We start from the raw sequence: 24,311 nt of genomic DNA on the forward strand, positions 1-24,311 counted from the left end.
CTTCTGCCGAGTGAAGTTTCAGATAGCAGATGCTTCCCTTTTTTCACCCCCTCCCATCGCCTCCCTCCGGCCTCCTTCTTCTCTGACAAGTATGGAGTCTTTTCATGTGTGCATTCCAGTGTGGGAAGGAAGGGTTCCCTCAACCGTAGACTGATCTCTCTCCTCCATCTCTCTCTCTCCCCACCCCCTCTCTCTCTCTCTCTCTCTCTCTCTCTCTCTCTCTCTCTCTCTCTCTCTCTCTCTCTCTCTCTCTCTCTCTCTCTCTCTCTCTCTCTCTCTCTCTCTCTCTCTCTCTCTTTCTCAATTCAATTCAAAGGGCTTTATTGGCATGGGACACGTGTTTACATTGCCAAAGCAAGTGAAATAGATAATAAACAAAAGTGAAATAAACAATAAAAATGAACTGTAAACATTACACTCACAAAAGTTCCAAAGGAATAGAGACATGTCATATTATAGCTATATACAGTGTTGTAACAATGTGCAAATAGTTAAAGTACAAAAGGGAAAATAAATAAACATAAATATGGGTTGTATTTACAATGGTGTTTGCTCTTCACTGGTTGCCCTTTTCTTGTGGCAACAGGTTACAAATCTTGCTGCTGTGATGGCACACTGGTATTTCACCAAATAGATATGGGAGTTTATCAAAATTTGTGGGTCTGTGTAATCTGAGGGAAATACGTGTCTTTAATATGGTCATACATTTGGCAGGAGGTTAGGAAGTGCAGCTCAGTTTCCACCTCATTTTGTGGTCAGTGTGCACATTTTATTTTTGTTTTATATATATATATATATATATATATATATATATATATATTTTACCTTTATTTAACTAGGCAAGTCAGTTAAGAACAAATTCTTATTTACAATGACGGCCTACACCGGCCAAACCCGGACGACGCTGGGCCAATTGTGCGCCGCCCTATGGGACTCCCAATCACGGCCGGTTGTGATACAGCCTGGAATCGAACCAGGGAGTCTGTAGTGACGCTTCAAGCACTGAGATGCAGTGCCTTAGACCACTGCGCCACTTGGGAGCCAGGTATGCCTATGGCGGCCGCGCTCAATAGCAAGGCTATGCTCACTGAATCTGTACATAGTCAAATCTTGCCTTCATTTTGGGTCAGTCACAATGGTCAGGTATTCTGCCACTGTGTACTCTCTGTTTAGGGCCAAAAGGAATTGTAGTTTGCTCAGTTTTTTTGTTAATTCTTCCCAATGTGTCAAGTAATTCTCTTTTTGTTTTCTCATGATTTGGTTGGGTCTAATTGCGTTGCTGTCCTGGGGCTCTGTGGGGTCTGTTTGTGTTTGTGAACAGAGCCCCAAGACCAGCTTGCTGAGGGGATTCTTCTCCAGGTTCATCTCTCTTTAGGTGATGGCTTTGTTATGGAAGGTTTGTGAATTGCTTCCTTTTAGGTGTTTTTAACGTCTCTTTTCTGGATTTTGATAATTAGCGCGTATCGGCCTAATTCTGCTCTGCATGCATTATTTGGTGTTTTTCGTTGTACACAGAGGATATTTTTGCAGAATTCTGCATGCAGAGTCTCAATTTGGTGTTTGTCCTATTTTGTGAATTCTTGGTTGGTGAGCGGACCCCAGACCTTACAACCATAAAGGGCAATGGGTTCTAGAACTGATTCAAATTTGTTTTGCCAGATCCTAATTGGTATGTCTAATTTTATGTTCTTTTGATGTTCCTTTTTCTTGCCTTGTCTCTCAGATAATTCACAGCTTTGTGGAAGTTACCTGTGGTGCTGATGTTTAGGCCGAGGTAGTATAGTTCTTTGTGTGCTCTAGGGCAACGGTGTCTAGATTTAATTTGTATTTGTGGTCCTGGCAACTAGACCATTTTTGGAGCATCAGATCATCAGCAAACAGTAGACATTTGACTTCAGATTCTAGTAGGGTGAAGCCGGGTGCTGCAGACTGTTCTAGTGCCCTCACCAATTCGTTGATATATACAGTTGAAGTCGGAAGTTTACATACATTTAAACTCAGTTTTTCCCAATTCCTGACATTTAATCCTAGTAAAAATTCCCTGTCTTAGGTCAGTTAGGATCACCACTTTATTTTAAGAATGTGAAATGTCAGAATAATAGTAGAGAGAATGATTTATTTCAGCTTTTATTTCTTTCATCACATTCCCAGTGGGTCAGAAGTTTACATACACTCAATTAGTATTCGGTAGCATTGCCTTTAAATTGTTTAACTTGGGTCAAACGTTTCGGGTAGCCTTCGACAAGCTTCCCACAATAAGTTGGGTGAATTTTGGCCCATTCCTCCTGACAGAGCTGGTGTAACTGAGTCAGGTTTGTAGGCCTCCTTGCTCGCACACGCTTTTTCAGTTCTGCCCACACATTTTCTATAGGATTGAGGTCAGGGCTTTGTGATGGCCACTCCAATACCTTGACTTTGTTGTCCTTAAGCCATTTTGTCACAACTTTGGAAGTATGCTTGGGGTCATTGTCCATTTGGAAGACCCATTTGTGACCGAGCGCTAACTTCCTGACTGATGTCTTGAGATGTTGCTTCAATATATCCACATCATTTTCCTTCCTCATGATGCCATCTATTTTGTGAAGTGCACCAGTCCCTCCTGCAGCAAAGCACCCACACAGCATGATGCTGCCACCCCTGTGCTTCACGGTTGGGATGGTGTTCTTCGGCTTGCAAGTGCCACCTTTTTCCTCCAAACATAACGATGGACATTATGGCCAAACAGTTATATTTTTGTTTCATCAGACCAGAGGACATTTCTCCAAAAAGTACGATCTTTGTCCCCATGTGCAGTTGCAAACCGTAGTCTGTTTTTTTAATGGCGGTTTTGGAGCAGTGGCTTCTTCCTTGCTGAGCGGCCTTGCAGGTTATTTCGATATAGGACTTGTTTTACTGTGGATATAGATACTTTTGTACCTGTGTCCTCCAGCATCTTCACAAGGTCCTTTGCTGTTGTTCTGGGATTGATTTGCACTTTTCGCACCAAAGTACGTTCATCTCTAGGAGACAGAATGCGTCTCCTTCCTGAGCGGTATGACGGCTGCGTGGTCCCATGGTGTTTATACTCGCGTACTATTGTTTGTACGGATGAACATGGTACCTTCAGGCGTTTGGAAATTACTCCGAAGGATGAACCAGACTTGTGGAAGTATACAATTTTTTTCTGAAGTCTTGGCTGATTTCTTTTGATTTTCCCATGATGTCAAGCAAAGAGGCACTGAGTTTGAAGGAAGGCCTTGAAATACATCCACAGGTGCACCTCCAATTGACTCAAATGATGTCAATTAGCCTATCAGAAGCTTCTAAAGCCATGACATAATTTTCTGGAATTTTCCAAGCTGTTTAAAGGCACAGTCAACTTAGTGTATGTAAACTAATGACCCACTGGAATTGTGATACAGTGAATTATAAGTGAAATAATCTGTCTGTAAACAATTGTTGGAAAAATTACTTGTGTCATGCACAAAGTAGATGTCCTAACCGACTTGCCAAAACGATAGTTTGTTAACAAGAAATTTGTGGAGTGGTTGAAAAATGAGTTTTAATGACTCCAACCTAAGTGTATGTAAACTTCTGACTTCAACTGTATGTTGAAGAGGGTGGGGCTCAAGCTGCATCCCTGTCTCACCCCACGGCCCTGTGGAAAGAAATGTTTGTGTTTTTTGCCAATTTTACCCGCACTCTTGTTGTTTGTGTACATGGATTTTATAATCTCTCTCTCTCTCTTTCTCTCTCTCTCTCTCTCTCTCTCTCTCTCTCTCTCTCTCTCTCACTTCCTCTCTCTCTCTCTCTCTCTCTCTCTCTCTCTCTCTCTTTCTCTCTCTCTCTCGCTCTCTTCCTCTCTCTCTCTCTCTCTCTCTCTCTCTCTCTTTCTCTCTCTCTCTCGCTCTCTTCCCCTCTCTCTCTCTTCCTCTCTCTCTCTCTCTCTCTCTCTCTCTCTCTCTCTCTCTCTCTCTCTCTCTCTCTCTCTCTCTCTCTCTCTCTTCCTCTCTCTCCCTCTCTTTCTCTTCCCTTTGTTCTCCTTCTGTGACTTATCAATGCAGCTGAGAGAAGAGCAGACCGTGTGTGTGTGTGTGTATGTGTGTGCACGCACGTGGTGTGTAACCTTTATGGACCATACAACCTGTGCTGGTCACGTGTGCATGTCAGGTGTGTGTGTAACATTAATGCTTTTACATAGCGATTGGAAGTATTTTCTCATAATTTTTGCATGGAAGAATACAGATATGGTGTCATGGTAGAGATGATGTGATACTGGTTTGCCACAAATGGAAGAAAGATCTGCATATTTTCTTCTCTTTCACTGCATTAGAGACTTTGCGGGAATAACCGTTGCCAAGTTTTGCTCCCAAACTTTGCAATTATGGCAAATCTAAACCATATGTAGATGTTCTGGCTGACATTCCCTTTGTTCGGTAGGGTTCACAGATGATTGCTGCCTTTGATGTATTGTAATGTTGGCTCTCCGCCTCCTGAAATAAGAGCGTTAAGGGTTCGCAGTGGTGAGCGATGTTTTAGGGTCAGAGGCATTATACTGTGTGTTTGTTCAATTCTATATTTTCCCCTTTGACTCTTGATCTCTTCTTTCACCCATGTAAAATCTATATGTTGTGTTTCAGAAGCCTCTGTGAGATTTACACAGGTATTTATTTATATGCTGCAAATCAATATGCAATAAACTTGATTGACGATTTCAGATTTATGCACGGCAATTTGTTTTATTGGGTTGTCGTTACCATTCGAACAGCAATGGTCTTCCGATTAGGTCTTATGTCTTTCATGTGACCATTGCTGGGTTATGTGTTAACTCGCCCCTCCATACACATGCATCCCTAAGCCTAATATAACAATTGCAGCTGTCAGAACATGAGTCCACAGGGGATTTGTGCAGCTGTCCAGGAGACCACAAACATTATCACGCAGGCACACACACACACACACACACACACACACACACACACACACACACACTCACACTCACACTCACACTCACACTCACACTCACACTCACACACACACACACTCTCACACACACACACACACACACACACACACACACACACACACACACACACACACAGACACGCACTCTCCTACACATTCATATGTACAAACTCTTACACACAAATGCACTGGCAGTTTGTGCAGGCATGAGATAACGTTCCAGGACTTTTCCAAGGGCAGGAAGAGTTCTCAGACATCAGAGGGAGCAGTATTAGCCCAGGTTGATTCATTACATGTGTTGCATCTGCCTCCGATTAAACAGGCCCAGAGCTCTGGCTGTCTCTGTTTGCGTCTCAAATGGCACCCTATTCCCTATATAGTGCACTAAGCTACTTTTGACAAGGGTCCTATCAAAAGTAGTGCACTATATAGGGAATAGGGTATCATTTGGGATGCAGCCTCTGGCTCTGCCTCACAACCCCAGCCTCTCTCTCTCTCTCACTCTCTCTTTCTCTTTCCCTCTCTCCCTCTCCCATCTGGTAGCCTGCTCTCTCGCACAGCCTCCTGAGTAAGACCCAGATTAACTCTAGTTGATGCTTTTTAAGCCTGTGGATAAACCTCCATACTGGGGCTACATTTGGACACACCTGCAGTATACACACTCGGAAACAGGACATTTTACACAGTGTCACTTCCACATGCCTGGGCTGGGTGTGTTGGAATCACTGGAGGACCATTGCTTACCTTGGTGTCCTCGGTCACGGCTGTCTGTAGTTGTACATGCTAGGTAAGAGGTGCTACTGTACATTAGCCTAGTTGCCAGAGCTAAAGCACCAGTTTGTGCTTTAGACAGCTGGCATGACAGCTAAAAATAGAAGTTGGATAAAGCATGGCTCTGGCAACCTGGATGTAATGCCACACTGGTTTTCATCATTTTTGTCCTTTGCTCATACACATCTACTTTTCTCTTCTTATACTCCCAAGATTATAATGACGTCCTCAAGTCAGAATGCAAAGTGTCTGAAATGCGTGTTTGAATCAAAAGGCACATACATTAATACAAGTCCCTTTTTCACAGATCCTCTAAAGTAGTTTGGCTGCGCTGATAATTATTTCTGATTTAATTAAAGGGATTGATATTTCTCAGGTTACTTGTTCGAAGAAGAGTGTCACTATTATCCGGTGTCACTTCTTTGCGTACAGTGTGAATGTTACCACTTCCCCAAAAAGTCATTTCTGAAAGTGATAATAAGAAGAGCATTTTCAGGCAGCTGAAATCAACCCGTGTTACACCATGTCTTCGTCCCAAATGACCTATATATTTTTTACCATAGGATTATGGTAAATAATAGTGCACTATATAGGGAATAGGGTGCTATTTGGGACGCAGACCACATCCCTGTAAGTGTTATGTCTAAAGGAGCTGATATCGTCTGTTGCTGTTAACATATCATGGATATGATATGATATGATATGGCTAAAGAGAGTCCCCATCGGTTGATATGTCGGTGTGTTGTTGGGCCAAAACTGGACACTGGATTTACACAGAGTCATTGTGATTTTATAATAGCTTATAACAGTTTGTGTTCATTCAGTCAGTTAGCGTTAAGGTGCATAAGGCAAGGCCAAGGGCCACTGAAACCTGTCTTTAGTCATAGGCTACATTCTGTTGTTTCAACATCACTCTGGTTGAAACTCCCTCAGAACCTGTCTTGTGCTTTTCTCTCATCTCCACTGATTTATGAGGTTATAGAGAGTCATAATTGATTAACCCTGTTGTTATGAAATGACTTTGGTATTTATGAACTGGATATATGGCATACGAGGCCTAGTTAAGGTTATTACATTGCGTAATACAATAAAGAAACTGAATTGATTTATTGCCTTTATTTAACCAGAAGTCTTTGAGAACACATTCTATTTTACAATAACAACCGACATTTCCATTAGGACAATCTATCTATCTATCTATCTATCTATCTATCTATCTATCTATCTATCTATCTATCTATCTATCTATCTATCTATCTATCTATCTATCTATCTATCTATCTATCTATCTATCTATCTATCTATCTATCTATCTATCTATCTCAGAAACCATCTTGTGACTTTCATAGCAGTAGTTTTCTTTATTTTGCAAGAGGATTATTTTATTTATTTATCATGATAGCAACCATCATTTTAAAATATAATTATAGCAACCATCATATCATATAATGCATTACTTTGTTTTGAATCTGGAACGCCAATGTGGCCATCAGATCATAATACAAGTTATTATTTATATGAAGAAATATGGTACTTAGCCAATGCAGATCAGCTGTCATGCATAATGGATCTCAATAGATATCTATACAACCAACCCACAGTAATGAGTGTGTCTCATGCATTTGCCATCTTTTCTAGTAATTCAATTTTCTACTGCATTATGTGTGGCACACTTGTATTTATAATGTTATATTTTTTAGATCCTCTCTAATAGCCTGCTCCTATCACTTCCTCTATGAAGATATTTAATCACATAGAAAAGGAACTACAACAATGTATCTTTCTTTCTAAACCATATCTCAACTACTAAATGTTAAATGTAATGCTGCCAAACCCAGAAGTCACTTGTTTATTATTGCTTTTTTCTCTCTCTTTAAACATATTTTTTTTTATGTCTAGGGAACTTTGACTTGTAAATAATGAAGCTGAGCTCCAGACAGAAACAACAACACAACACTAAAGGGAAGTGAAGGATATTTAAATGTTTTCATTAGCATACGTAACCATTTGCAAAATACGCTACTTCTTTCAACACTAATAGTGTATGCAGGAATCAACGCCTGTGTATCTTGGGAGGGGGAGAGAGAGAGGGAGATCTGCATAATTTGGATGCGTTGTTGACTCGGATAATGAAGAGAACACAAATCCTGAGGATTGCACTTGCTCTCGTTTCTAATAACATTACTAACATTTCAACATCATTGGCCTAATTGCTGTTGTTAGCAGCACTGAGAAATGCTTGCCTGCGATAAGAAGGGTGTGTGTGTGTGTCTGTGTGTGTGTGTGTGTGCGCGTATGTGTGCCTGCGTGCTTGGGTGTGTGTTTGTGCGTCCTTAGGGGCTGTGTGCTTATCAGTGCAGGGCAGACAGTGTTGTATTGAACCTGGTTGACAGGTGAGTGGGTCATGGTGGCGGGGGGGGGGGGGGGGTGTTAGGGGAGAGCTCAAAGCCCCAGGGATAGGTTCTGAGGGACGAGTCCATGTTCAGGAGCAGGTGTGCCTCCCTGCCTCCACTCACTCTGGGCTCCCCCCTCTCTCAGCTCCCCTTTCTCCCCCAGGAGACATATGGTGAGAGTGATTGGAGAGGGCTGCAGGGCAGGGATGAGATGAGGGGGCCAAGGGGAGCCCAGCTCCACTCTACCCTGTTCATCTGTTACAGACAGGGCCTGTGGGAGTCTGATCGCTCCTGAGGGGGAACCCTGAATTAGGGCAAGAAGCGTTTGTGGTTTTTAAGGTTGACTCATTTGTTACTCTGCGGTGGAGGAGGAGGAGGAGGAGGGAGGCCTCCTACTTAGCTACAGTATCTGTGTGTGGTATATCATCCTCACACTAACACATCCCGGGTGGTGGGTTATTCTTGTTCATCTGTTTGTGTGCTACAGCTCATTTGTCTAGTGGGTCTGTGTTTTAATCTGACGAGTGACTGTTTTCTCTTGTCCTGGTGTCACTGCCAAGAATAGAAACACCATCTTGTTGCAATTTCACAAGCTCGTATTTGTACCCCTGGCAAATATGATGTAGTCCTTCCTGACTGACTACACTGTACCTGGAGAGAGTTATGGGGGAATTTGAGCTCTTGTATAATATGTGTTCCCTTTTTTATGTGGTCATTTATTACAAGGGGGATGAATAATACAGGATTAAGACACGTAATGGATACGCTGGGACTCGTCAAAATAAAAGCAAAAATCCATTTGCTCTCTCCCTGTAGTAAATCCACTACTTTGTCCTTGGGCTAATTTCCAGCTGGGGTGTTGTGGCTGTTACCATTGCAGAAGGGGAGGGAAGGAGGTGGGTGTAATGGTGAAGGAGGAGGGAGGGAGTGTGAGAGGAGGAGGAGGCAGACGAGACGTGTCGGGTGCTGCTGAGCTGAGGATGAACAAAGCCAGGAACTCCAGCACCGCTCGCCCTCCTTCCTTCCCCTGCCTCCGAGCAGCTGCCACTTCTGAGCCTGAAGAAAATGAAGGCAGATGAATCAATTTGGCCTGTGGCCCTAAAGTGCACTTGTCTGCGCCCCAGCCTGCGCCGGGGATAATGAGCCAATAGATTGAGCCAGTGCTCTGCGGCACTGAGGTGCCTCTCTCTGCTGCTGCCTGCCTGCTTGATGCTCAGCACTGCTGGGCTGGGCCCCGCCATCTCCTCCTCCCTGTCCCCCAGCAGCAGTGGCTCGATCCCTCGCTGTGTCTCGTTGGGTTAATGGGGGTGAGGATCCTTTGCACAGGACACTTTTCAGAACAAATTAGAGGAAGGATCTGTATCCTGGCGGAGGCCCTCCTCTCCGGCACCGCACCTGGCCCAAAGTGCTGCCCCGCAGCCCCACCACAGCCCCACAGTATAGCCAGCAGAGAGGAGCAGCCAGGCAGAGGCTCAGGTCTGGATGAGGGTAATAAGGACTGACACAGGGATGAGGCTGAGGCACAACCTCCCAGACTACAGCTGACAGGTGAAGAGAGGCCGGGGAGAGGACAATGAGGAGAGAGGGAGAGGTGCTGAAGGGCTGAAAGCTTTTTAATTCGAGCAGGAAGGTGGAGACCCTTCTGACGCAGAGGCCCTGAAATGGCTTCCCTACAAGTTGAGAGGGGGGTCAAAAGAGCATTACAACAAAGCAGCAGCCACCAGCTCCCTGCCTGCCTGCGGGCTGGCTGGCTGCAGATTGATCGACATGGGAGAGAGGCAGGTTAGCCTAGCCTAGCATAGCCTAGCGTGAATGGACTGTCAACCCCACTGAAACACTGCTGTTTTTATCAATGTCACGACTAGCGCAGTTTGTTCTTAGGGGGTTTTCCTGTCTTTATAAACCACTGCAGTTCAGTTCAGTTTAAATGAGCAGGCCCAAGTCAGCAGTCAGCAGCTACTCAACTTGGGAGAAATTAAGACGCTAGAGGGCCCTTTGAAGCTAATTAAAGAGCACAGAGCAGAGCCTCCAGAGAGAGTCTGTCCGCAGAGCAGACACGTTCAATACCCAGACTAATGGGCCTAATTTCCAGTGCATTATTCATGTACAACACACACATTACTTGTGTCCTTTTTTTATTTCTGCAGAGTGCCTTTAATGCGGAGCGGAGAAACACTCGCCGCCGCCGCTTGAACTCAACCTGTTTAACCTTGCCCCGTGCTGTGCCTGGCAATTCTCCACGCCGTTGTAAACAAAATTAATCCACAGGACAGAAAATAGGGCTCTAAAACAGGGCCCTTTAGAGAGAAATTCCCCCTAGCATTACCCAGAGTGCCTTTCAAAGCTATGTTGACTTTGATCTTTGTCATCGGATTGGCCAATCAGATCTCAGAGGAGACATTAGCTCCACCCACAAGTCCTCTATAATGTAGCCTTGCCCTTCAGTGCAAGTAAGAAAACAAATTGGGTGCGTCCCAAATGGCACCCTATTCTCTATGTAGTCGTGCATTACATAGGGAATAGGCTGCCACTTCAGTACAAAAAAAGAATTAAAGAGATACAGATAGATCTCAAGACCAATTAAAGCCTCTCCCTGGACCTGAACTAACCACATCCTTAATCACAGGCTGACAGGGCTGCCAGTCTCTATCAGAGGCACTGAATTTTAGCCTGAATCAATTCCTCTTGTCCTGCTGAACAATAGGTTAGAGAGCCTCCTAACAGCCAGCCAGGCAGGCAGCATCGTTAAGCTGGATCGCTAATTAGCCCCTCTACTCTGATCAATAATCAGTGTGATTGCTGACTGAGGATCCACCACTACGGACCTGCTGGAGGGGGTGTAAACACTTTAGCTTGGATATTTGTCAGTGCTGATGCTTGGTAAACAAAGTAATCAGAGTGCCTGACTGTCTCCCTGGCTCTCAGTGCACTGCACTTGACATTTACATTTTACATTTTAGTCATTTAGCAGACGCTCTTATCCAGAGCGACTTACAGTTAGTGAGTGCATACATTTTCCATTCTGGCCCCCCGTGGGAATCGAACCCACAACCCTGGCGTTGCAAGCGCCATGCTCTACCGAGCTACAGGAGGCCAACCTCACTGCCCCTCTCTCCCTCTCCACCTCTGTCTGGAAGTGGATTCTTTGTGCCAAAAAAAGTTGTAATCATAAAGCCTGTCATCCATTTTCAGATTCAAGGAGCAATTAGCTTGACAGCCAGAGAGAGAGATTCAGAGAGAAAGATAGAGAAAGAAATAGAGGGAGAGAGACTGTGGGAGTTGCAGGATGGCAGACACCTGATTACGACCACCTGCAGGGTCTCTCTTTCCTTCCTGTCTGTGTGTCTGCATCCTGATTGCAGTATGTTGCCGGAGGCATTCTGCCATTTCTGCTGGGCTGTCACTACCGACCTCAACATACGCTAGTGCCTTTCGTCCAATCAGCAGGCCTCATCCGGCTTGACCTGGCCAGGGCCTCAGCAGGGTAATTAAAAGGGAATTGTGTCTATTTGGCTTGTCGCTGCTGGTCGCTGGTCACCGGGCAAACGGACAGACAGACAGAAGGGTAGACAAACAGCCAGGGCAGCCTCTCTTTCTCTGTCTCTCTCTGCCAGCCAAGTGGCAGCGCCTCTGCCACGCCACCTCAGTATAGGACCTGTCAGATTAGCTGATGACCCTTTTAATTCGACTCTGCCGGGGGCCATAATTGATATTTCCCAGGAAAGGTTAATTGTTAGCAGTGATCTGCTTAAATGACAGTGGAGATCTGGAGACCGAGGCGAGCCACGGCGTGCTACGCCACCAGGGACTAGAGCAGGCAGAGCTGCAAGCTGCTAGTCAAGTAGATTACACCCCACAGGCAGCCATTCGCCTTCAGCCGTCCCAATTGTCTTCAGAGAGGGGCTTGTAGAGGACTGATAGGATGAGGTAGGGAGGGCTACCTCCTACCTCCTCGTCCGACCATGGCAGTGTGGCTGCCTCCCATCTGTCCTAGGAATATGGGTCGCTGCCAAGCCAACGCTCCTCTCATGGCTCGTCTGTCTAGCCCCAACCAAACAACATGTTCTCTCGTGTTGGCAGACCCAAACAGGCAACTTTATCATTCGACGGTGTACCACTAGGCGTGACCGTTATGTGCAGATTGTAAACAATAAACAAATGCTCAGGATTTTGGTAACTACTTTTCTGCAGACTGTTGTTGGATACAGGTGTTACATCAATGTGAAGGTCATGACTTTCAGGCGGACATTTTGGTTACTGCCAGTGCTTCTTTGCATACATTCAAACTATAAACTGACACTGAGACATGGGGCAACCAGTTTGCCTTTGTGTTTCACACTGAGCTACTTCTATTACGGATGGATTCCCTTTGTGTGAATACTGTGGCGCAACTTTGGTTTTAGAAGTGGGGGGGACATATATATAAAGTACCAGTCAAATGTTTGGACACACCTACTCATTCAAGGGTTTTTCTTAATTTTTTACTATTTTCTACATTGTAGAATAATAGTGAAGACATCAAAACTATGAAATAACACATATGGAATCATGTAGTAACCAAAAAAGTGTTAAACAAATCAAAATATATTTTAGATTTTAGATTCTTCAAAGTAGCCACCCTTTGCCTTGATGACGGCTTTGCACACTCTTGGCATTCTCTCAACCAGCTTCACCTGGAATGCTTTTCCAACAGTCTTGAAAGAGTTCCCACATATGCTGAGCACTTGTTGGCTGCTTTTCCTTAACTCTGCTGTCCGACACATCCCAAACCATCTCAATTGGGTTGAGGTTGGGTGATTGTGGAGGCCAGGTCATCTGATGCAGCACTCCATCACTCTCCTTCTTGGTCCAATAGCCCTTACACAGCCTGGAGGTGTGTTGGGTCATTGTCCTGTTGGAAAACAAATGATAGTCCCACTAAGCGCAAACCAGATGGGTGGCGTATCGCTGCAGAATGCTGTGGTAGCCATGCTGGTTAAGTGTGCCTTGAATTCTAAATAAATCACTGACAGTGTCACCACCAAAGCACCCCCACACCATCACACCTCCTCCTCCATGCTTCACGGTGGGAACCACACATGCGGAGATCATCCGTTCACCTACTCTGCGTCTCACAAAGACACGGCAGTTGGAACCAGAAATCTCCAATTTGGACTCATCAGACCAAAGGACATATTTCCATCAGTCTAATGTCCATTGCTCGTGTTTCTTGGCCCAAGCAAGTCTCTTCTTCTTATTAGTGTCTAGTATTTAGTAGTGGTTTCTTTGCAGCAATTCCACCATGAAGGCCTGATTCACGCAGTCTCCTCTGAACAGTTGTCATCAAGGCAATGGGTGGCTACTTTGAAGAATCTCAAATAATATTTTGATTTGTTTAACACTTTTTTGTGTTATTTCATAGTTTTGAAGTCATCACTATTATTCTACTATGTAAAAAAGTGTAGATAAAGAAAAACCCTTGAATGAGTAGGTGTGTCCAAACTTTTGACTGGTAGTGTATATATATATTTTTTATCCAATCGGATAAACACTCCGAACAGTCTACCCAACCGCTCGGAGGCATCCGCGTGGTCCTAAAGCACACTGTTACCCTGTTTTGTATCACATTCCAATTATAAAACTGGGGGGGAAAGTTGCGACCCTGTGTGAATAGACCACAGATGTGATTGAGACGGAGATTGGGTCGTGTTGTATCGAGGAGTTGCTGTGTAGTTTATGTGGCGTCGAGTTGGTCTTCTTTGACTGGAGTCGTACTAAAGAGATACTTTGTCTCTGTTCTAGAAAACATTTTTGGTAACACTTTCTATGAATACCCTCTTCATAATTCATTGCGAGCACATGTATAATGCTTTATGATATATGCATAATGCATTATAATGCACAACATATTATTTATATACTTTTATACTGTATAATAATATAATGCTTCTTCCTCTGTTTTTCTCCTCCAGATCAAGGCCCTGCAGGTGCGCCCAGTGAAGCTGGATGAGGATGGGGCCATGCAGGAGATCAACAGACCCAACAGGAGCACCTCTAAAGAGCACCTCAGTGAGGTGAGAGAGACCCTCTAGTCCTACCCCCCAGACCATCAGGCCCCAATACCTCCAGATCACCACATCTCCAGAATCCCAGACCATAGCTACCTACCTTGTTGCAACACGGTTAACTAGGGCTGTTACTCTCCCAGACCCTCAGAGATCCTAACAGGAGACCAGGCCAGCAGCAAGGTCTGTAGAGCTGTAGGGCTCTGAGGAGGAGGAGAGAGAGGGGGCAGAGAGGCAGCAGTGTGCAGTAGCTCATACTGGCCCAGACTCACACCTCATAAATCCCCATGCATTAGAAAACCTGTCTGGTCAACAGCGACAAGCAGGAAACGATTAGCCAAGACACACAGACATACAGCTATCACACTATGTCTTCTTCGCACCCTATTCCCTATATAGTGCACTACTTTTGACCTGAGCCCATAGGGCCCCGTAGGGAATAGGGTGTCATTTGGCATGCAGCCTAGATGCCCCTGCATTATTAAAAGCCTGCTATGGTTATGTAGATGTGACCTAACACTGTTCAGCCAGGTGGTAGCTGACCCTCGCCGAGTTAAAGGGTTAAAGATCTTTCCAATTACTGCAGAGCCTGCGTCCATATGCTAGCACATTTAAAAGATGAGTGGGTGGCGTAGTAAATGGAGGCAGCTAGGGGGTCGGTTGGTGCTAGGGATGAAATAATGCAATTTAGATACAGGGGAAGTAATGAGAATTTATGCAAAATCCCCAAGCGGCTCATTTTAAATGAATGTAGAATATGCTTCCTAACTAATGCCTGTCAACCAGGCCTCCCAAACCTCACTAAATTCAATCAGACAGTTCATTTAGCTGCACAGAACGGGAGGAGCATGGAGGGAGAGAGGGAGTTTGCTGCTTCTACAGCTGAAGAAGTGATCGAGGAAAAATGATGGAGAGAAAAGATTTTAATGAACTTATTAAATGCGTTGTTCAAGCTATTCAGAATTCCAAAAGAAAATCTAGAGACGTGGAGAGAGGGAGAAAAAAAAAACACTCCCCCACATTTTATTTTCCCTTCCATTCGACCTCCTTTTCTAAGCCTCCTCTCTCTCTTTCTCTCTGCCTCTCTTGTCTCCCCCCTGCCATTCCTCATGAATTTGTGTAAAAGGCTGTTTTTAAATGAAAAAGTCAGTAGAAAGAGCCGGGTTTGGCAGATAAAACGATGCTGGCGGATGACAGTTCTGACAGGGAAATGCGACAGTGAAAAGGGTGTTGGGGGTACGGGAGGGGAAGGGGGGGACTGTTTAAAATGGCATGCTGTAATCGCTGACGGTGTTAGATATGGCGTCTCTCTAATCTCCTGCCAAATAGATGGTGCAAAAACACTGATCGCTGTAGCCATGTCATTCATCCCTATCTATCCCTCTCCCTAAAACACAGCTAGGCTCTCTGAACAGAGCCGGGCAACTACTGGAGAGGAAGGACTTCCTATTTCTATAAACACTGTTTTCCTTTTTCAACTCCCATGAAATCTGCCACTGCATTGCAAATTTTGATAAAATGCATAACGCACATTTGATACCCACATCAAAGTGGTTCCAGGCTGTAAGAGCTCTTAACTTAATATGTACTGTACTGTAGCCACAATTCATGAGTCAAATGGATTTTGTGTTGTTGGACCGCCAAAAGGAAACGGAGACAAACGAGAAGCTTGCTGCTTCCTCTCCGTACTGAGAACAGTCATGCATCAATTTAGGAAGCAGTGTTAGAGACGTGCGTGGATATGTTGTTTATTCATCTCCACGGTAGCTAGGGTCTTGTATCTGTTTACGTTGACTAGGTAATTCTACTCCTGGTTCAGCTGGGCCGAGGCAGAAAGCTGCCGTACAGGCAGGGATTAGGGAAATGTAGAGGGAGATTTTCTGTGCATCTGTGTTAGTGTGGGGAGGGAGTTGGAGGGGGGAGCCGGGAGAAGGGGGAAGAGAACACTACTGCTGGGGTCTCACCAATCCACTCAACCACCCACACTCTTAGAAAAAAAGGCGCTATCTAGAACCTTAAAGGGTTCTTCGGCTGTCCCCATAGGAGAACCCTTTGAAGAACAATTTTCGGTTGCAGGTAGAACCCTTTTGGTTCCAGTTAGAACCCTCCTTTTGGGTTCCATGTAGAACCCTTTCTAAAGAGGGTTCTACATTACATTTACATTTTAGTAATTTAGCAGACACTCTTATCCAGAGCGACTTACAGTTAGTGAGTGCATACATTTTCATACTGGCCCCCCGTGGGAAACGAACCCACAACCCTGGCGTTGCAAGTGCCATGCTCTACCAACTGAGCTACAGGGGACTACTAAATGGTTCTACCTGGAACCCAAAATGGTTCTACATGGAACCAAAAATTGTTCTACCTGGAACCAAAAAGGGTTCTCCTATGGGGAAAGCTGAAGAACGCTTTTGGAACTCTTTTCTCTAAGAGTTCACTCCTGCTGGAGAGCTGTAAGGCCTGCTGCTGGTTGCATACTGGATGCTGACCCCATTTTTTTAAACACACTTCACGCTCTGCGGAGCCATGATTGGCCCCTTTAAGTTCTCGCACCTCAAAAACCAATAGTCTGTCCCGTAGGAAAACCAACCGCCAGGCCCCGCCCTGCTTGTCACCGTGGCTTTGAGGGTCCGGGGGAGGGGGCGTGGAAATGGGGAGAGGATTAGGGGGCGGATTTAGCAACATTTCTGTTCTCCAGGGCTGTTTAGTTAACCCTAAAACACCGCCAGTGTCCTCCACAACCCCACACCCCTATGCCTCTCCCCTATCCTCCCCCTCCTCGCTGCTGCCTCTCTGGGGCAGGTTCTTAAATCCTTTTGAAGTCTTAAGCGCTGCAGAAATCCATTGAGAGCCACGTATAATGGCTTTTAAGAGAGAGTGTTTAGCTGTATCCCGACCCCATGGCTTATGAACCGCTACCTGCTTTAATGGATTTTTTCCCCTCTTCCCTTCACCCGGACTAAATCCAATGGATTGTCCCTCATTATCATTTAAATAAGCCTCTCTTTCTACTCCAAACGCTCCAACTTGAATGAACCCTGCATAGTAAGGGTAATTCCAAATGGCCTTGGCCTACCATTACATTTACATTTTAGTCATTTAGCAGACGCTCTTATCCAGAGCGAGTTACAGTTAGTGAGTGCATACATTTTTCATACTGGGCCCCCGTGGGAATTGAACCCACAACCCTGGCGTTGCAAACGCCATGCTCTACCAACTGAGCTACAGGAGGCCACTACTACTGCACTGAGTCTCACACACACACACACACACACACACACGCACATGCACACGCACACGCTCACACACACACACACACACACACACACACACACACACACACACACACACACACACACACACACACACACACACACACACACACCACACACACACACAGTCGACTTTTTTCCCTTTGTGTCCACATACATGGCCGCCTCTGCCCTCCACCTCTAGCCCTCCTTCTCTCTCTCTCCGGCAGTGGGGACAGAAGGGGTGAATAGAGAGGGAATAGTCTTTTGATTCCCGCAGAGCTGACTTTCCGGTTCGCCATAGGACACCTCCCTAATCGTCACAGTGGGGTTGAGTCTGTGAATCAGAGGGAGCAGAGGCACTGATGAGGGCTAAAGCACAGAGGCAGGTGTGGGAAGGAGGGAGGGATGGAGGGAGAGAGAGATGGATGGATGGAGGGATTGGAGGTACTATGGACAAAATTGGTCTAGCAGAAAAGTCCCCTCCTGAGACTGGAGGAGAAATTGCCAATTGAAACTGCGGAGTAAAAGGGGGCAAAGTGGAAGGTGTGGAAGGAGAGGGAGATTGGTATTCTGAGTGAGTGAGAGACAGAGAGAGAGACAGAGAGAGAGATAGAGAGCAGCTTCCTCCAGTTTGTCTGGCCCCTCACTCTGAGTTTGAACCAGGATGACTCTCTGTCAGGGGCCTTGTCTATCAACAGAAGCTAGCACTGTCAGCAATATTATGCGGTGTCAGTGTATTTGACATTATAAGTGCATAAGTGACATTCATTATTGGATTTGTCCATACATGCATTCAAAACTCAATTTTGACCCTAAGCTACACCCCAAGAACTATACTCTAAATGTTATCCCACTAAACAAAACATTTTTTTACACAAATCAATGAAAGATGGGTTTTTAAGGGTAATGCAATGGAAGGGTATACAGTATTTGTTCACATTTACGTCATTTAGCAGACGCTCTTATCCAGAGCGACTTACATTATTTTTTAAATTATTTTTCTCATACCCCTGTGGGAATCGAACCCACAACCCTGGCGTTGCAAACGCCATGATCTATCAACTGAGCTACATCCCTGCCGGCCATTCCCTCCCCTACCCTGGACGACGCTGGGCCAATTGCGCGCCGCCCCATGGGTCTCCCGGTCACGGCCGGCTACGACAGAGCCTGGATTCGAACCAGGATCTCTAGTGCCTTAGACCACTGCGCCACTCAGGAGTTCACTCCAAAAACACATATTTCAAAGTGTTGTCATTTTAACAGCATAGGTAGGGGGTGTTGTCAGTATTAAGCATTCATATTCAGTCGTAAGCATTCCTACCATTGTATTTTCCTTTGTAGTACTACTGCAACGATACCCTTGACTCCAGTGGTGTCATTTCATTTGCACTGCAGTAAGCAGTTGTTTTGAGAGAAAGACCCTTTTCATCTCCCTCTCCCTAGTCAAGGCCATGCAGAATTAATGGCAGTGACGTTTTTGCTAGCTAGTGCAGGTCGGGCGCAGGCGGGCGGGGCGGGAGGGAGAAGGTTAACGTGAATATTGATATTAAAGCGTAGCTGCTTCATCATGTCTGTGTCAGCGGCTGGCTCATGGTCCCTAAAGGTCAACCCTGTTCTCCTCTCTCTCTACAGAGCTCCACTCACTCGCTGTCAGGCCGGGGCTACTCGGTAAGTGACATTTTCATGCTTCATGGCTTTACGGCAGAATTACAATCTCAAACGGCTCTCTTTATGGCCCCGCCGCTCGACACTTTAATTATGTTAAATAGAGTAATGGAGAAATCATGATATTAGGGACATTACTCCTGGATGACTGACTGATTAAATTGTAGGAAGGAAGGTAAGGGATGCATCCTGAATGGTACCCTATTCCCTATGTAGTGCGCTATTTTTGACCAGGGCCCTCTGGTCAAAAGTAGTGCACTATTTATGGAATATGGTGCCATTTGAGACTCAGCCAAGGTGTCCTGCTCTACCTTGGGTAAATGTGGCTGTTTTATTGACATCCATCACATCAGGCCGTGCAGGCAGGCAGGCAGCCATTCAATAGTTCTGCAGTTTAAGTGTTGGAGGAGATGCCTCCACTGCCTGCCAACTACAAGCCATTTGAATCAGTTGTCAGACAATATGCTTAAAAGCCTTTAAAAAAGTGAGTGCCTGCATTGTTACATAATTCCCCCCCAAATTAAAAAAAAAAAAAAATACATATAATATCATAAACACCCTTATTCTTTCAGAAGACCCATAGCATAGCTGTTCTAATGTAGGCCTAACTTATGAATAGGGGAAATATAACTGCTTTCACATTCAGCTCTATACTTCCATTACCTTTGAATTTAAAATGTATTATGCGTTCTTGTATAAAGTGCTAAATCTTGTCAGCCCAGTCCTTTTATACAGTAGACTGTCTCACTTAGTGTCACTAGGAGACTATTTTTACCACTTGAAAGCATATTTTGCAGACTACACAAGTCAACAGTATGTGTTTTTCAAACCTTATGAACTTGTTCACTTATCATTATTTCCAGAAAGCTGATGAGTTTTGTTTTAATTATGAGGTTCAGAGTTGATAGAGGCAGTCTTGAGTCTTGTAGTTGTCCTTGTTGTCCTCTACAAGAAGGGAGAATTTATAGAGAGACATTTTTAGCTCCCGTTACTCCACTAGACCTGCCTGTGAGTGACATATGGCAATTCTTATCGTAGCTTTAGTGTGATCAAACAAATAAACAACATCTATAAATGGTTTGTCACTGCTAATCAGGGGAAGAGTATCTGCTGAGGTAGCGTTTAAAGAGGCGAACAAAGCTTAAGTTAAAAGACATTGATCTGTGTGGGGTTTTATTGTGCTGGTGTGTGGAAATGGAACATGTCACTTTCCTATTCCCTCACGGCTGCATACTCTCACTGACATGAAAACAAACAAGACCTCCCGGAAGCTGTTGCAGCCCTTTGGCTCGAGCTGTCAGTTTGAGTCTGATGGAGGGCAGGAAGGAAGGAGGAGAACCCCTCTTCATCTGTTCTTTACAGAGAGAGAGAGTGAGAGAGAGAGAGAGAGAGGAGGGGGGGGAGAAAGAGAGAAAGAATATTATTGAGAGAGGGAGTAGGATTGAGAAAGATTGAGAGAGCAGTAGGAAGGAAAGGAGAGGAGAGAGGGAGGAAAGCAAGACAAAAATGAAAGTGCACAGGAAGTCTGACATTGTCAAGCGCCTGCCCTGCCTCCCTATCTGATGGTGTGCGCTGCAGTGTGGTGGAGCCCTTTGGGCTGCTTGTGGGCAGACTGACAGAGGGTCGGCGCAGGCTTCTGGGGCCACGCAGGAGCCCTTATCAGCAGGTGCTCCGGGCTCTGTGGTAGGGCCTAGGGCCTGTCTGAGAGAGAGACAGGGAGGGAGAGATGAAGGCAGCCGGTGTGGGAGGAAGGAGGGAGTGTGGGAGGTGGGTGGTGGAGGGTTGGAGGGCAGGCAGGCACACAGAGAGAGGAGGCACAGAAAGCTGGGTTATCTGATGGTCAGCCCTGGGCTCTTATCACCATTACCTACCCACGGGGGGGTTGTTATCTGTCACAAGGCACTAAGAGGTAAAAACCCAATCTCTCTTGACTGTTTGTTTTCCGCTTCTATAGGAGATAACACCTCCACTATTTCCCTACCATATGTCTTTGACGCTGCCTGCCAGGCTGCGATATCTGAGAGGCACATTTGAGACGTAAAAGAAGACGTGGTTCAGATTTAGACTCGTAGCAAATTGTAATGGATGTTATAAAGAATATATTGTTGGAACAGACTATTTATATGTACATTTTGGCATGTATTATTGGGTAACACTCAAACAAAAGTGCTTGCAGCCAAGATTATAATACATTGTTCCAAGTAAATGTTTGCGGTACTAATTACAAAAAGAGTAAATGTAAAAATATATCCACAGGGAAAGCACACGCAAGATATCAAAGTTATATGCTTAGCATTTTAATTTATTTAGAGCCACATAAACACCCAACTTTGATATCCTGCCTGTGCTTTTCCCTGTGGATATATTTTTATTGGGTAACACCCCTGGATCAATCTATACAAATCAAATCAAATAAAATGTTATGTCACATGCGCCAAATACAACAGTGAACAACTTACAGTGAAATATTTACTTACAAGCCCTTAACCAACAATGCAGTTTTAAGGAAATGCAAATAGTCCGGGTAGCCATTTGATTAGCTGTTCAGGAGTCTTATGGCTTGGGGGTAGAAGCTGTTAAGAAGCCTTTTGGACCTAGACTTGGCGCTCCGGTACCGCTTGCCGTGTGGTAGCAGAGAGAACAGTCTATGATTAGGGTGGCTGGAGTCTTTGACAATTTTTAGGGCCTTCCTCTGACACCGCGTGGTATAGAGGTCCTGGATGGCAGGAAGCTTGGCCCCAGTGATGCACTGGGCCGTACGCACTACCCTCTGTAGTGCCTTGCGGTCGGAGGCCGAGCAGTTGCCATACCAGGCAGTGATGCAACTAGTCAGGATCCTCTTGATGGTGCAGCTGTATAACTTTTTGAGGATCTGAGGGCCCATACCAAATCTTTTCAGTCTCCTGAGGGGGAATAGGCTTTGTCGTGCCCTCTTCACGACTGTTTTGGTGTGTTTGGACCATGATAGTTTGTTGGTGATGTGGACACCAAGGAATTTGAAGCTCTCAACCTGCTCCACTACAGCCCTGTCGATGAGAATGGGGGCGTGCTCGGTCCTCCTTTTCCTGTAGTCCACAATCATCTCCTTTGTCTTGATCACGTTGAGGGAGAGGTTGTTATCCTGGCACCACACGGCCAGGTCTCTGACCTCCTCCCTATAGGCTGTCTCATCGTTGTCGGTGATCAGGCCTACCACTGTTGTGTCGTCTGCAAACTTAATGATGGTGTTGGAGTCGTGCCTGGCCATGCAGTCATGGGTGAACAGGGAGTACAGGAGGGGACTGAGCACGCACCCCTGAGGGGCCCCCGTGTTGAGGATCAGCGTGGCAGATGTGTTGTTACCTACCCTTACCACCTGGGGGCGGCCCGTCAGGAAGTCCAGGATCCAGTTGTAGAGGGAGGTGTTTAGTCCCAGGGTCCTTAGCTTAGTGATTAGCTTTGAGGGCACTATGGTGTTGAACGCTGAGCAGTAGTCAATGAATAGCATTCTCACGTACAGTTGAAGTCGGAAGTTTACATACACCTTAGCCAAATACATTTTTCACGATTCCTGACATTTAATCCTAGTAAGAATTCCCTGTCTTAGGTCAGATAGGATCACCACTTTATTTTAAGAATGTGAAATGTCAGAATAATAGTAGAGAGAATGATTTATTTCAGCTTTTATTTCTTTCATCATATTCCTAGTGGGTTAGAAGTTTACATACACTCAATTAGTATTTGGTAGCATTGCCTTTAAATTGTTTAACTTGGGTCAAACGTTTCGGGTAGCCTTCCACAAGCTTCCCACAATAAGTTGGGTGAATTTTGGCCCATTCCTCCTGACAGAGCTGGTGTAACTGAGTCAGGTTTGTAGGCCTCCTTGCTCGCACACGCTTTTTCAGTTCTGCCCACAAATGTTCTATAGGATTGAGGTCAGGGCTTTGTGATGGCCACTCCAATACCTTGACTTTGTTGTCCTTAAGTCATTTTGCCACAACTTTGGAAGTATGCTTGGGGTCATTGTCCATTTGGAAGACCCATTTGCCACCAAGCTTTAACTTCCTGACTGATGTCTTCAGATGTTGCTTCAATATATCCACGTAATTTTCCTTCCTCATGATGCCATCTATTTTGTGAAGTGCACCAGTCCCTCCTGCAGCAAAGCACCCCCACAGCATGATGCTGCCACCCCCGTGCTTCACGGTTGGGATGGTGTTCTTCGACTTGCAAGGCACCACCTTTTTCCTCCAAACATAACGATGGTCATTATGGCCAAACAGTTCTATTTTTGTTTCATCAGACCAGAGAACATTTCTCCAAAAAGTACAATCTTTGTCCCCATGTGCAGTTGCAAACCGTAGTCTGGGTTTTTTATGGCGGTTTTGGAGCAGTGGCTTCTTCCTTGCTGAGCGGCCTTTCAGGTTATGTCTATATAGGACTCGTTTTACTGTGGATATAGATACTTTTGTACCTGTTTCCTCCAGCATCTTCACAAGGTCCTTTGCTGTTGTTCTGGGATTGATTTGCACTTTTCACACCAAAGTATGTTAATCTCTAGGAGACAGAACGCGTCTCCTTCCTGAGCGGTATGACGGCTGCGTGATGCCATGATGTTTATACTTGCGTACTATTGTTTGTACAGATGAACGTGGTACCTTCAGGCATTTGGAAATTGCTCCCAATGATGAACCAGACTTGTGGAGGTCTTTTTCTGAGGTCTTGGCTGATCTCTTTAGATTTTCCCATGATGTCAAGCAAAGAGGCACTGAGTTTGAAGGTAGGCCTTGAAATACATCCACAGATACACCTCCAATTGACTCGAATTATGTCAATTAGCCTATCAGAAGCTTCTAAAGCCATGACATCATTTTCTGGAACTTTCCAAGCTGTTTAAAGTCGCAGTCAACTTAGTGTATGTAAACTTCTGACCCACTGGAATTGCGATACAGTGAATTATAAGTGAAATAATCTGTCTGTAAACAATTGTTGGAAAAATTACTTGTGTCATGCACAAAGTAACCGACTTGCCAAAACTATAGTTTGTTAACAAGAAATATGTGGAGTGGTTGAAAAACGAGTTTTAATGACTACAACCTAAATGTATGTAAACTTCCGACATGAACTGTAGGTGTTCCTTTTGTCCAGGTGGGAAAGGGAAGTGTGGAGTGCAATAGAGATTGCATCATCTGTGGATCGGTTGGGGCTGTATGCAAATTGAAGTGGGTCTAGAGTTTCTGGGATAATGGTGTTGATGTGAG

At 45.1% G+C, this 24,311-nt stretch overlaps 1 protein-coding gene across 1 annotated transcript in view; it reads left to right on the forward strand.

Annotated features, from left to right (window-relative positions):
• LOC311141126 (uncharacterized protein) overlaps window positions 1–24,311 on the forward strand; it is a gene marked incomplete at its 3' end in the record, with an annotated part of 234,123 nt that overhangs the window by 136,121 nt on the left and 73,691 nt on the right. The window contains exons 3-4 of the mRNA XM_084176382.1: window positions 14,060–14,161; window positions 19,039–19,074. Coding sequence (XP_084032508.1) covers window positions 14,060–14,161; window positions 19,039–19,074 — 138 coding nt within the window. The remainder of the gene's footprint in view (window positions 1–14,059; window positions 14,162–19,038; window positions 19,075–24,311) is intronic.

This window comes from Coregonus lavaretus (assembly GCF_964263955.1).
Source record: "Coregonus lavaretus genome assembly, chromosome: 14".
NCBI lineage: Eukaryota > Metazoa > Chordata > Actinopteri > Salmoniformes > Salmonidae > Coregonus > Coregonus lavaretus.